The 15,111-nt window shown below is 42.6% G+C and overlaps 1 protein-coding gene across 4 annotated transcripts in view; it reads right to left on the bottom strand.

The window, feature by feature from the left end:
- Positions 1-10,561: 10,561 nt before the first annotated feature.
- APAF1 (apoptotic peptidase activating factor 1) overlaps positions 10,562-15,111 on the bottom strand; it is a 90,909-nt gene continuing 86,359 nt past the window's right edge. For all 4 annotated transcript variants that reach the window (XM_082850767.1, XM_082850770.1, XM_082850769.1 and 1 more), the window contains one exon: positions 10,562-13,169. In XM_082850767.1, coding sequence (XP_082706893.1) covers positions 13,023-13,169 — 147 coding nt within the window. In that variant the 3' untranslated portion in view covers positions 10,562-13,022. The remainder of the gene's footprint in view (positions 13,170-15,111) is intronic.

Genomic DNA, 15,111 nt, shown 5'->3' with positions numbered 1-15,111 from the left:
ATCAATGAATTTCGTAAAGTTGCAGGATACAGAATTAATATACAGAAAATTATTGCATTCCTATATACTAACAAAAAAGTATCAGAAAGAGAAATTAACGAAACAATCCCATTTACCATCACATCAAAAAGAATAAAATACCTAGGAATAAACCTACCTAAGGAGGCAAAAGACCTGTACTCCGAAAACTATAAGACACTGATGAGACTCCGAGAAGTAGAGAAGAGACTTGTGGTTGCCAAGGGGTAGAGGGTTGGGGGAGGGATGGAGTGGGAGGTTGGGGTGAGCAGATGTAAGCTTTTATATACAGGATGGATAAACAACAAGGTCCTACTGTATAGCACAAAGAACTATATTCAATATCCTATGATAAACCATAATGGAAAAGAATATTTAGAAAAAAGAATGTGGGATTCCCTGGTGGCGCAGTGGTTAAGAATCTGCCTGCCAATGCAGCAGACATGGGTTCGATCCCTGGTTCAGGAAGATCCCACATGCCGTGGAGCAACTAAGCCCGTGCACCACAACTACTGAGCCTGCACTCTAGAGCCCGCGAGCCACAACTACTGAAGCCCACATGCCTAGAGCCTGTGCTCTGCAACAAGAGAAGCCACCACAGTAAGAAGCCCGCACCCCGCAACAAAGAGTAGCCCCTGCTCACCGCAACTAGAGAAAGCCCGTGTGCAGCAACGAAGACCCAACACAGGCAAAAATAAAATAATTTTTTTTAAAAAGAGAAGACAAACTTAAAAAAAAAAAATGGGCTGAAGACCTAAATAGACATTTCTCCAAAGGAGACATACAGATGGCCAACAGGTACATGAAAATATGTTCAGCATCACTAGTTATTAGAGAAATGCAAATCAAAACTACAATGAGGTATCATCTCACACCGGTCAGAATGGACATCATCAAAAAGTCTCTAAATAATAAATGCTGGAGAGGATGTGGAGAAAAGGGAACCTGCTACACTGTTGCTGGGAATGTAAATTGGTACAATCACTATGGAGAACAGTATGAAAGTCCCCTAGAAAGCTAAAAATACAGTTACCATATGATCCAGCAATCCCATTCCTGGGCATATATCCAGAAAAGACAAGAACTCTAATTTAAAAGATAGATGCACCCCAATGTTCACAGCAGCACTATTTACAATAGCCAAGACATTGAAGCATCCTAAATGTCCACCAACAGATGAATGGATAAAGAAGATGTGGTACATATACACAATGGAATATTACTTGGCCATTAAAAAAATGAAATAATGTCATTTGCAGCAATATGGATGGATCTAGAGATTATCATACTAAGTGCAGTCAGAGAAAGACAGGTATCATATGATATCACATATGTGGAATCCTAAAAAATGATACAAATGAACTTTTTTACAAAACAGAAACAGACTCACAGACATAGAAAACAAACTTGTGGTTACCAAAGGGGAAAGGGATAAATTAGGAGTTTGGGATTAACAGATACGCACTACTATATATAAAACAGATAAACAACAAGGACCTGATGTACAGCATAGGGAACTATATTCAATATCTTGTAATAACGTACAATGAAAAAGAATCTGGAAAATATATATATATATATATATATGCATGAAACTGAATCACTTTGCTGTACACCTGAAACTAACACAATACTGTAAACCAACTAAACTTCAATTAAAGAAAAAAAAATACCCTGATCTCACTCTGCACCATCCACCCTGCATTACCTAAACCCACTGGAAGCCATAGGGCAAGGAGCGCACTGATTTGGTCTACACAAGGCACCTCCAGAACCACAACAGGGCAGGGAAGAGGGAGGAGGGAGTCTGAGGGGCAAACAGAAGAGAGGCAGCCCTTGTACTGAAGGGATTTGCACCTCATTTTCTTGAAGGGGAAATCTGACACATTGGCAACTGAAATATCCATGGGGGTGGAGATCCTGGAATGTTAATATTATTCCAAAAAGGACTTCGATTCAATTACTCCATCTATTTTCTTTTCTTCTTAAATGATACTCTGATAAATTTGGGTAAATGAACCCAATGAAAATTATGCCTAGTTAGTTCATTAATAAGTCATGGAAGTGATTTTTTTCAAGACATACCAGATTTTCTGCTGGAATACTTGGGAATGTTGCTGGTGCATAAAATGTTTGGATATGATGGGGCAGAAGACGGGCTTAGATAAAGAACACATGGCCAAAGTCTCAAAAATCAGCGAAAATTCATACTTGGACCCCAAGCAGCATTGCTCCTAAGCTATTTCTGAAAAGAAAAGAAAATTTGATAAGTGAGCTAGCCTCCAGAGTTGTTCTTCCACAGAACTGGAATACAATAACCGTGTTCAGAAGTCTGTATGGAATGAAGCCTCTTTTTTGTTTTTTAAGACATTAAGTTTTTCAGTTCCTTTTTTTTTTTTGGCTGTACACGGGCCTCTCACTGTCGGGGCCTCTCCCGTTGTGGAGCACAGGCTCCAGACGCGCAGGCTCAGCGGCCATGGCTCATAGGCCCAGCCGCTCCGCGGCATGTGGTATCTTTCCAGACCGGGGCACGAAGCCGTGTCCCTTGCATCGGCAGGCAGACTCTCAACCACTGCGCCACCAAGGAAGTCCTTCAGTTCCTTTTTTATACACGCTATTCACTGAGTATGTTTCCTATGAAAATTAAGTAATATGGCAGTTATAGACACATTTTCTTAAAAGTGGGTAACCAACCAACAAAGGCTGGCAGAGTCTACCTGCACCAAGGCTCCAACAGCCTCCCCCGCACTCCCTTCCAGCCATCCACACGCCCAGCTTGCCCCAGCAACAGGGTCCTGCTTCCCACAGAAACCAGTTCCAAAGCAGGGAATTTCATTAGGTCTGTTGCCCAATCACCATCCGGCATCCTACGAGATTCCATTAATACTCAAGTTTTTGCAGTGGAATTAACCCTAAGACTTTGGTGCTGACCTGGGAAATGCCGGTTCCACGTAACTGTTTCCTGTCTTGACCTCAAGCCAGTCTACTGACCGAGAATTCACTCTGTGTTCACCGTGGCTCCATTTTACTTAGAGTCGCTAATGCAGAGATGATCATTCCCAACCCAACATGCTGCACTCTGTTGCTCATAAATAATCATAGCTACAAATTATCATCCAGACAGTTTTTGTTTTTCTCTCCAAAACCCCAGAGACCTATGTTTGTTTGTAAGAGCTTCATGGGCATTTAACTTCCCAAGCATAGTTAATGACTAATGATATAAAGACTTACACACACGTCAGACTGAGATAGAGATTCTCCATTTAACGGCTCCAGTAGGGTCACTCCAGCTGAAGGTGGCAGTACAGCCGCTGAGGTTTTCAGACAGCCGAGGAGCACACATGTCACTTCACAAGCCCAGAGCATCTTGCAAGTCCTGCCATACTGGAAAACTCGGAGTGATGTCTCAGCACCCGGTAAGAGCAAGCTGAGATGGAGCTGCTCTTAGCAACTTGAAGTCAGTTCACAACATGGCAATAAAAGCCATTCAAAACTATCCATATTCAATACTCAATTTAATTGTCCTCTGGATGTCTCGGTGCTTCAATCAAATGCCCAACAGCTGCTCCCCAGGGAGCGTGCAGTTCTCCCTCTTGTTGCCTCTCGTCAATAAGACATATGAGGGACTTGCCTGGTGGTGCAGTGGTTAAGAATCTGCCTGCCAATGCAGGGGACACGGGTTCGAGCCCTGGTCTGGGATGATCCCACATGCCGCAGAGCAACTAAGCCCGTGCGCCACAACTACTGAGCCTGCACTCTAGAGCCTGTGAGCCACAATTACTGAGCCCACGCGCCCAGAGCCTGTGCTCCAGAAGAGAAGCCACTGCAATAAGAAGCCCAAGCACCGCAACGAAGAGTAGCAACAAAGAGTAGGCCCCACTCGCTACAATTAGAGAAAGCCCGCGTGCAGCAATGAAGACCCAATGCAGCCCAAAATAAATAAATAAAAATAAAGATAGGGGCTTCCCTGGTGGCGCAGTGATTAAGAATCCACCTGCCAATGCAGGGGACACAGGTTCGAGCCCTGGTCCGGGAAGATCCCACATGCTGCGGAGCAACTAAGCCCGTGCGCCGCAAATACTGAGCCTGCGCTATAGAGCCCATGAACCACAACTACTGAAGCCCGCGCGCCTAGAGCCCTTGCTCCACAACAAGAGAAGCCACCACAATGAGAAGCCCACGCCTCGCAACGAAGAGTAGCCCCCGCTCACCACAACTAGAGAAAGCCCACGCACAGCAACAAAGACCCAATGCAGCCAACAATAAATAAATATTTTTTTTTTAAATGCGTGCACAGTTTTCTCAGAGAAGAACAAAAACCAAAAAGCCCAACATGCTAGTGTTGGGTCAGGGGAGACTGGGAAGGAGGAAAGGCACAGGAAATTCAGGAATCCTGTTTTAGCAGACCATCTCTGGGGCGTGCACTTGGCAGGGAGAGGGAAGACTGCGAACTCAGATACCTTCAGGCCACACAGGTGACATGAGTGAAGGTGGACTGTGATGATCCACGCATCCACCATCTCAGGGGGCGGCTGATGCTCAGCTCCAGCTGATGGCTGCCAGGCAGAAAAGACGACCCTGGCTCAATAGATTTTCTAAGAAATCAGGATTTTTATGTGAAACCACTAGATTTTCAAATGCTGGCAGCAAGTTCAGTGTTTTTTTAAAAATTAAGTGTGGGCCAAACAAAACTCCTCTGTGGACTGGGCCTGGTCCATGAATCACCTGTCTGTGCCTTTCTGAGATTCCACCAAACTTCAACAACCTTCCACCTTGATTTCTAGTTATTAGAGGAGGTACGGTGGGCGGCTAGGGGATGGAAGAGACAGGGATGCAGGGGTCACTGACATTTGCTGAACTGTTCTTATATACTTGGTTTGTTTATGGGAGTATCAGGAGCTGAATTCAGGGACTAGTAGCAAAGACCAGAGATAAGAGTCTCTTAAAACAAGGGAGAGGTTGAATATTTTCTCATGTAACATGAACTTCAGAGATAAACAGTACAGGGCTGGAATGGTAGCTCCACAGTTGTCATCAAAATGCCAAGCTCCTTCTATATTTCTGCTCTGCCACCCTTAGCTTGTGGCATCCATCTACAAGGTCACCTCATGGGCACAAAATGGCTGTTAGACCATCATTCAGCGAATCCACATTCCAGGCAGGAAAAAAGATGGTAAGGAACAAAGGGCTCCTGCCTCCCAACTGAGTAAGGCAAGCTTTTAGGAGCTTTCCTGGAAGCTTCACCCTACAAGTTCTGCTTACATCTGCTACCCCTAGATAAGCAATTGGAAAATGTAGCTGTTGTTGATCTTAGCTGAGCACACTGCAGCTCCTAACAATACAGCAGTTGTTAGTGAGGAAAAGGGAGAGACTGGATATTAGGATGGCCACCAACAGTATCTGCCACAAAACAACAACAAAAAAAACAGTATCTGTCACAATGGGAATGTCACAGCACTAGGTAAAAGGTGAAAGCAAACAGACACAGGTGAGACACATGAACAGAGAAAACAGTGACTGGAGGAGGAACTGGTAATACTGGTAATACTCCAACCTTGGCAGAGTTGCTCTATAAGCTAGCCGTCAAATCCAAGCAGAAAACACCCCCCCAGCTGTGCTAATATGCACACCAGACATCTGTGCTGCTCGGGACGTTCCTGAGAGTGTCACAGCAGAGCAGGTGGACAAACCATGCTGCAAAAGCAGACATCACAGGCACAGCTGGCTGTGGCACAGGAGTGGGACTGTCAATGGCTTGGTAGGCCATCCAGGGCAAGGGCGGAGGACATGGGTTCTCAACCTCCGCTGTGCTCTGGAATCACCCGGGGAACTTTCAAACATATGGATGCCTGGGTCCCATGCCTGGCAGTTCTGAGTTAATTGGTCTGGAGTGAGACCTGGGTTTGGGGTGGGGGGCAGTTTATGCAGTAAAGTGTGAGAAGCTTCACTCCTGGATGGACCAGGCCCTCCAGATCCCCTGAGAAGCTGGGTAGCCCATGTAGATCCCCACATCCGAGGCTACCACGGAAGTAGCTCCTTGAGAAGATTAAACCATTTGCTGAAGGCCACACAGCTGGGACGGTAGTGCAGCCAGGATTTGAACTTGGATCCACTTGACAGCCAAAGCAAAGCCGCTGTGACCCAAGGTCTTTTCCCCAACACCACTACTAATCCTCCACCACTCAAGTCCATGCATATCCCAAAAAGAATAACGTCTGGGACAGCTTTCCTGCTGAGCAAGGTCTGTCTCCTGGGAGCCAATAGCCATGAGGATAGATCCACCATGAGGTAGAGAAGGCTGCCTGGAGTGAGGTGTCTTCTATGGAGCAAAAGCCGCACAGTCCCAATCTGTAAACCAAGGAAATGTGGGCAGCAAAGGAATAGCAATTTGTAACTGGGACAAAGGTAATTATACTATTGAGACCTGTGTCAGATGTTTGACATATTTTTCAAGCCTCACAAAAACCTTGCAATTAGATGTTGCAGTCCCTATTTGACAAATGAGGAAACTGAGGCTCTGAGAGTTGGCACCTTTTCAAATGTAAGGAAAAGGAGAAAAGGAAATGAAATCAAGATGGCAGAAGAAACATATGGATCCACTAGCCCCAGGGCTGCCACTAATTTGAAATGAACCCCCTAAAAGTTTCGAAGTAGAACAGGCTTCTCCACAGACCAGGTTGCAGTAGGGCTGCCACCTACCTTGCTCAGTGTTTGAATCATTTGTGAACTGAGACTAGGTTGAGCCGCGGCCAAGTGCTGGCAAATCCAAAGCATCCCCCAACCTCTGCTGTCTGTTTGGCTCCCATCAGAATGGCCCCTGCTGCTTTTTTCCCAAGAGCAATCCCTACGGGCGCAGAGATGGGTTAGCCAGGATAACAGAAGTGGAAGCTCTTCAGCAGCAGAGACCACCTTTGACATCATCTCTGAGAGCTCAGGACTTAAGATCGGTCATGCATGACCCATGATGTGAATGAGTGAAATGAACAATGAATTAAGTGCAGAGCTGAAATGACGCTCCTGGATCCTCCAGCCCAGGGGGCTGTGGTGGAGACCAACAACCATGGACTGAAACCACAGCTCCCCACCTTGCCTATGGGGCCCTAGTGATTTAACCTCTCTACACCTGTTTCCACATCTAGAAAACAGAGATAACAGCTTGCAGCCTTGTCGTTAGGATTTAATTAAATAATGTGTGGAAAGTGCCCAGCATGGGGCCTGACACATAAAAGACCCTTAAAAAAATAGTAGCTCCTTCTTCCTTCCTCCTAGAAAGGATTTTTTTATGTCTCAGAAAGTTGACAGAGTGCAGCAAATAAATCAGAAATGAGAAACACAGATCTCCAAAATCTTCCCCAGCTGCTGAAACTCACACCTTGACCCCTAGTCTGGTGTTCATTGGCCACGTTTCCAAGAGGACTCCACTTCCAACCGAAACACTCAACACATAGCCCAGTGGGTGTTTCCATAAAGAAAAGAAAATCGGATTTGGATTCTGGCCCTGGCTTTATCAGATTAACTGCCTGGGATGTAGTTCTTCCCCTGTAAGCTAGGACTGCATAGTCTGCAAACGCATCAACTACTGTGAAGATAAAATAAGGGCTGGGGAGGGGAGGAAGATTTGAATCTGATGAATGTGAAAGTTTGCTCCAACTCCTCAGAGCAGCCACCTTGGTACTAAGCTGGAGTCTTCATTCACTGCTGGATGTTTCCCAGCTGATCAGTTGCTCAGAACCACCAAACCCAAACTCAGGCCCAGAATGCTCTCTCTAGACACTTACTCTAGCCCTGGTGATGAGAAATTACAGAGACAGATTTTTCTTTTACTTCCACGTGATAAGCAGTTCTGAGGGCCTGACCTCATAAATGAAGTTACAATGAACACCAGCGACTCATTTTCCTCAATCATAACTGTAACGAAAATGTCCCAAGCTTTGGTCTGCTCACAATGCCATCTGACTCAGCAGTAAGTCCCTGTTGATGCCAAATGACTTCAAAGGCCTGGTCTCTGTTGAGTCCCATGTTGGATGCAAATTCTTCTGCCCCTGCCATGTGAATATATACAACTACACAACAATTCTTCTAGGGTTAAACTCATAGCCCCACAGCAAATGATTTTCTAATTTAGATGTTTTAATAGCTGTATGGTATATCCATAGTCTTAAGGATAGAGGTTATGAGCAAGGAAATCCACTCAAGTGCTCTTAAGAGACTAAGAGTTATTAGAAAATCATTTTCTCCTTCTCTAAAGGTCGGTAAGTAAATTATAATAACAACACAAAACATATGTTGAATAATAGACTGCCATACTTGCCAACTTAAACACTCCAGGGATATGTTTATTCATTTCATATAATTTGGAAGCAGATCTTTTTTTATCCAAGTAAAGTTTTACTTTCCCCTAATGATGCTTCACAGCAAAATGCCAAACTAAAATGGGAAGATAAAGAAAATGCTGGTAATGTGCTACATCTTAATTTGACAGCCTCGTGACATCCTAGTGCAGAGGGAGAACACAGAATGCACTATGGGCATGTGGGCATACAGGAATTCCAATCATTCAGCAAAGATTTACTGAGGCTCCAACTGGAGCCAGGCTTCCGTTGGACTCTGGTATAAAACACCTAAGAGACCTGGCTTTCATTGAGCTTACAGTCTAATGGGGGACTCCATTAAATAAATGATACAGGTCAAAAAAACCACGACAGAGAAAAGAGGGGGCTACAAGAGGGCAGGGAAGCCTTCAGGAGAAGGATCATCTCAAGGAAAAAGATAAGAAGGAATCAGGAAAAAAAATTAGGTGGGGGAGGGCAGTATAGAAGAGAGAACCGCACATACAATGCCACAGAAGCAAGAGAGCACAAGCAGGTCCAGGATTTTAAAGATGACTGACATGATAAGATAAGCACTTTGGAAAGATCACGCAGAGGCATGACTGCTGGGAGAGAGAGTGATCGGGGAACTGTTGCCACGCAAGAGGATGGGACCCAAATAACACCAAGGAATGTGCAGTGAGCACTTTCTTGGTCCAAGCACTGAGATAAGTAAGCACTCTGTGAGCATTATCTTATTAAATCCTTACAACAATGCTGAGGGGGAGGAACCCCTACAGATAAGACAACTGCTGATATTTTCTGGGTTTCTTATTATCTCTTGTCCCCAATTTCCCCCAACAACTAAAATGTGTTTGTTTATTGCCTTGGCTGCTGCTGAAAACAGTGCTAGGCATAGTAGATATTCAAGACACAGAGGATAGACAGGTGGCTGCACGAATAAACCAATAAAGGAATTTTGCCCAAGAGCACACCGAGTGAAGGACCCCACACCCGTTGCACTTACCACACTAAGCTGCAACTGTTAGTCCTTGCTGGTTCTTCTCAGTGTCCTGTGCCAGTCCCTCAGCTCACCAACCTCCAGACTGCCCTGGGCTCAGTCTGGGGTCTCCTTGTCTTGTCTATCTACACCCATTTTGTTGCATCTGGTCCTGTGGTTTTAAATACCATCAATTCACTGATGACTCTCAGATTTTTATCTCCATCAGAGACTTTTCCTATAAAAGAACCATCTACTCAACAGCCCCAGGTGTCTTCCTAACACCTACCTCAAACTTACTTTGTCCTAAACTCTGCTCCTTTTACATAGTCTTCTCATCTCAGCTAACAGCAACTCTATTCTTCCAGTTGTTCAAGCCGGAGGCCAAAACCTTGGTATCATTCTTGACTTGTCCCTCTCACGACCTGTATCCGATCCATTAGCAACTCTTATTAACTCTTACCGTCAGAGTATACCCAGAATCCAACTTGTCACAGCCTCTCCTGCCGCCACCCCAGTCTAGCCGCCTGCATTTTGCCCAGATTATTGTAAAAGCTTCTCATTGATCTCCCTGCTTCCCTCCTCACCTGTCCTCCTTTCAGCTGATCCTCAACTGGTTCCCACCGCCAAAGTGATCAAGTTACAGCTTACGTCAGATCTCCCCACTGCTCACACTCCTGCGCTAGCTACTATCTCAGGGTAGACATCCTCGCCATGGCCTGGGAGACCCTCCACAGAGCTGGCTACACCTCCTACTAAGCTCCCCTCGCTCAGTCTTCTCCAGCCACACCAGCCTCCATGCTGGTTCTGGAACAGACCAACCCGTCCCACTTTCCAGTCTTTGCACTTGCTGTACCCTTGCTTGGGGACTCTCTCCAGATACTTGCCTGACTCACTTTCCTCCCTCACCTTTGAGGTCTGAACTTGAGTGTCACCTTCCAAACAAGCAGCTCCCTCTAGAACTGTAGCCCTCCTCCTCTCCTCACTTACATACCAACTAATCACTATAAATTTGACTGACTGACTTTTTTTCTGTCTCTCCCTAGCCCCCAACTGCAGGAGGGCAAGGACTTTGTTTTGCTCACTGCTATATCCCCAATACCTACAAAAATGCCAGGCAGTTCTCAACAAATATGTACTGAACGAAAAAATGAATAAATGAATTCTCTTCTTTACAGGATCTTCTCCATGCCAGCCACACCAGGCATCAGAGACAAACTGAGGAAAAAGAAAATTTTGATAGAATTAAATTACATATAGCTGACAAAGCATGGATAGAGGTTGATGGCTTTAATTTGAAGACTCTTTCACATTCGTTTTCTGATCAACAAAGGACAAGGAAGGAGTCTGAAACAATCTGAAAATGTTTTTCAAAAATATTTTAGAAATTTTATTTTTATAAAATGTTTTAAATTCGTGTATTAAAATGTATACCAACACACACCAAAAAATTATGTAAGCTGTATCATAAATATGAAACTAACAGTTTTCAAAACATACAAGACACATCCAATGTAAAAAAAAATCTTATATATACAAAATGCAATGTATTTCCAATACAAAAAAAAATATGCTCAACCAAAAGTACAAAACAAAACCCTCCCCTTGACTGGCCACTTAAGCTGCTATGAAAGGCTTTTCTTCTTCCTTATGTTACCTGGTCTTTCTTCTCATTTTTCTTTTTAATTTATTTGTAAGATAAGAGCCAATCAAGGTGTTTTAAAAGCTGATGTTTGTTGTTATACTTTTACAGTCAAGTGACTTTTAATTCCAAAAGTTAATACTTTATACTCTGAGCTATAAATGAGTTCCTAAACATTGTATGCAAATCAAATTATGACTTGGGTACTCTAAGCAGAACATATCATTTACAGAAATTTCTTTTTATAAAATTAAGACTTTCATGTCACATTTGCTTATATCACAGTAAGCCCCTAAATTAATTCCTCAACCCACCATAAAACAAAAAAACAAAAAAACCTCCTTAACAATGTAAAATATTTTATTCACTCTCTGTACGGTTCCCTCAAATGCTAAATAGGAACATCTAATCTAAAATACATCTGGAGGGGTCTGTTCCCTCCCTACCTACTCCACATCTACTAATATGCACCAACAATAGAAACTGGCTCAGTGTTTACCTACTGTTAATGCTAATACTCATCTGATTTAGTTGTTGTTGCAGCAACAAAAAATTTTGAATTTTGGTTGTTTTTTTTATGTAAGAACCACATCTATTACTAATTTATCACCATTTCCCTTAACAATATATTTCAGGGAAAATGTTTAGATTTAAGCTACAATTAAAGTTCCTAATCAGGAAATCAAAAAAGCTAGTTACTGATGCTGATATGCTTTTTCCCTATCAAAACTATCTTTCCTGATTAAACTTGGAAGGAGGGAAGGAGAGAAGGAGGGTGAGAAGGGGAAGGAAAACAGACTGGCTGGAAGGTTAAAGGTGACATCTTGCAGTCACAATGACTCTTCCAGTACTGTGTAGAAAACCACAGAGAATTCTATTGAAATTCACTAAGAGAAAAGCACACGCAATGCCATTCATCTAAAAGTAAATGGAATTAGAAGAAATTTTTTTTTTTTTTTTTTTTTTTTTGCGGTACGCGGACCTCTCACTGCTGTGGCCTCTCCTGTTGCGCAGCACAGGCTCCAGATGCGCAGGCTCAGCGGCCATGGCTCACGGGCCCAGCCGCTCCGCGGCATGTAGGATCTTCCCGGACCGGGGCATGAACCCGTGTCCCCTGCATCGGCAGGCGGACTCTCAACCACTGCGCCACCAGGGAAGCCCAGAAAATTATTTTTTACTATTTTCTATATCTTGGAAAAATTCTGTTGTTAAAAATTATGATTAAAATTGGCTCCTCGCCAATTATTCAGATTTACTAACATTTAACTGTGGAGCAATTACTTTAAAAAAAGAGAGAAAAGTGAGGATTAAGAAAGGTTAAGTTCAGTCAAGTAGGAAGTCTGGTATGTAAAAAACCAGAGAAAGCAGGAGAGTGCCCAGTTCAGAGACTGACTGCTAGAGTCCAGGTCCAGCCCAGGGCTGCCATCAGCTAATGAGAAAAGGTAGACCAACAAAATCTACTCACTCCAACACACGTAACTTTTGCTTCACAGAGAGTACTTTTGAAAGCTAAGACTCACTTATCAAGTGAATTAAAGGAAATTTTGCAAACTGTGCACATAGACACAATATTTTTAAAGCAAGTTTAAGGGGTGCACATAAGTTCTGAGATTATATTTGTGAGAACTATACCCCCTTGGGGTAAATGTGGTTCAGAAATCAAGCCACTACTACCCTGAGGCACAGCCTGCATAATATTATTAAAATATATATTTCCTTCAAATTATTCTCATTAATTATGTCAACCAATTTGAATGCATCAAGGGAGAATTTTACCAGTGGTATAACAAGGTACATATTTACATTTTCATTTGTATCTTAAGGACAAACTGTTAAAAATGATGATGATGATTATGAAAAGTAAGATTAAAGGTGTGTTCATTTGGGAAAAGCTACATTAATAGTATTCATCCAACCACAGACACTTTCGTAATGAATGCAATACTGCAAAACAATTCACAGCTTTATAAAAAGTTGAAATACAGTTTCATTAGGATTTTTTTTTTCCAATTCAAAATTAAAAGAGTTCAACTTACATCGCTGCTTAACTATTTTACTCTAAAATCTTTAAAATATATAAAATACCAAGATTATCAACAGTCACATAGGTTTTGAAGTCAGGGGACACATGTATTTTCTTAAGATTGGTTCCATTTGTGTAGAAGGTCTGTGAGGATTCCCCAGTGACAACATTCCACCACTGTTCAGAGAAAAATAAAATTCTTATTAGGTTGGCAATTATAGTGTGAGACAATGTGCAGTGCCAGCTGGATCCTTCACCCCATCACCTCCCCACTCCCAAACTAAAGCAAACACCAGGAAGGATGTCTAAGGTTTAATGCTGAATACAGTATTATCAACCCAGTCCACCATTCCTGATTAACCCTGGTGACTGCCTCACAGCTACCCTACACCTAAACCCACTGTAAGGCATGCTGGAGAAACATGCAGCCTACTCAGAGCTGCAGACAGAAGGCTACACAAAGCCCATTATGGCCATGGCTGGACTGAATTCTCCTGTCTGCATATCGTTCTCAGTGGAATGGAAAGAATGACCCTCTCTTCTCTAAAAATGCCCCTTTGCAGAAATGGACAGGAATTTTGGCAGATATCAAGACTACTGATAATACGGGCTGCAGGATAGAATGTTCTCTCTACTGAATCTTCCCTTTCACCAGGAGTGATTCAAGAGCCCATGACCAAGTTTTTTATTTAAAAGTCTATACATTTATTTACTAAATAAATACTGAACATCTCAAATGTAGCAGGTGCTCTGGCCAAGTCCTTCCTTTCTCTTCCCAATTACTGAATTCACTAAGATTATAACAATATTTATATTCCTTTACTAAATGGAGATCGTGAAGCTTACCTACATACCTCACAACTAAGATGAAGGCAAAAGAGACCATGTACATGAACACCTTTTGAAAAGGCCTCAGGTACATCAAGATTCTGAGTATTATGAATGCAATGATCACTTCTGTGTCCATGGCAATGCCTAGCATTCCACCTTGCTCGTGTGACTGGGTCAACTATTCATTAGTTATTAGTTATTAGTAATGGTAACTGGTAAAAGTATACCTTGTGGACTTAAGTAAACCTCAATGAAGCAACATGTACTAACTTGAAATTTTCCAGGACTAACAATTTTGCTTTATAAAATAGCAGTGTAATCAAGACTGTAGAGGACAGTCGCTAGAGGCAAATCGTACAGGTAGTAAGGCCCTTAGAGATCACCTAGTCCAACTGCCTCACTTAACAAGTAAGGAAACCAGGGTTGAGAGAGAAGAAAGGCCTTGTCACTGTGGACAACACCACTAGCAGGTGGCAGAGATGGAAGAGTTATCCGGCTTCCAAACCAAGTGCACCCACTGCCTTTCCCTCTATTAAAACAGACCATTCGACTTGGAAACACGACCCCAGCCACTAATGTGAATATGGACTAAAAGACAATGATATTAAATAGGACTTATGCAGGGGACTTCTGGGCAGTGAAACTACTCCGTATAATACTACAATGGTGGACACGTGTCGTTATACATTTGTCAAAATTCACAGACTGTACAACACCAAGAGTGAACCCTAATAGAAATTATGGATTTTGGGTGATAATGACATGTCAATGAACATTCATCAGCTGTAACAAATGTACCCTCTGGTGGGGGATGTTGACAGTGGGGGAAGCTGGCACGTGGGGAAGGGGTGGGTATATGGGAACTCTGTACTTTCCATTCAGTTTTGCTGAGAAACTAAATCTGCTTTAAGGAATAAAGTAAATTAAAAAAAAATAGCAGGGATATTTTTGGAAGGAGGGATAAATTGGGAATTTGGGATTAACAGATACAAACTACTATATATAAAATAGATAAACAACAAGGACCTATTGTATAGCCCAGGGAACTATATTCAACATCTTGTAATAACCTATAATGGAAAAGAATCTGAAAAAGAATATATATACATATTATAATATATATATATATATTATTATATATATATATATATATCTGAGTCACTTTGCTGTACAACTGAAACACTGTAAATCAACTATACTTCAATTTTTAAAAGATAGCTAACATTTACCAGGGTACACTATGTGCCACCATGTATAAGTATTTTACTTGTATTAACTCCTTTAACCC

Source organism: Leucopleurus acutus, assembly GCF_964270905.1.
Source record: "Leucopleurus acutus genome assembly, chromosome: 11".
Classification (NCBI taxonomy): Eukaryota; Metazoa; Chordata; class Mammalia; order Artiodactyla; family Delphinidae; genus Leucopleurus; species Leucopleurus acutus.
Note: the sequence above shows the minus strand (reverse complement) of the source record. Positions and strands in the feature narration are given on the sequence as shown.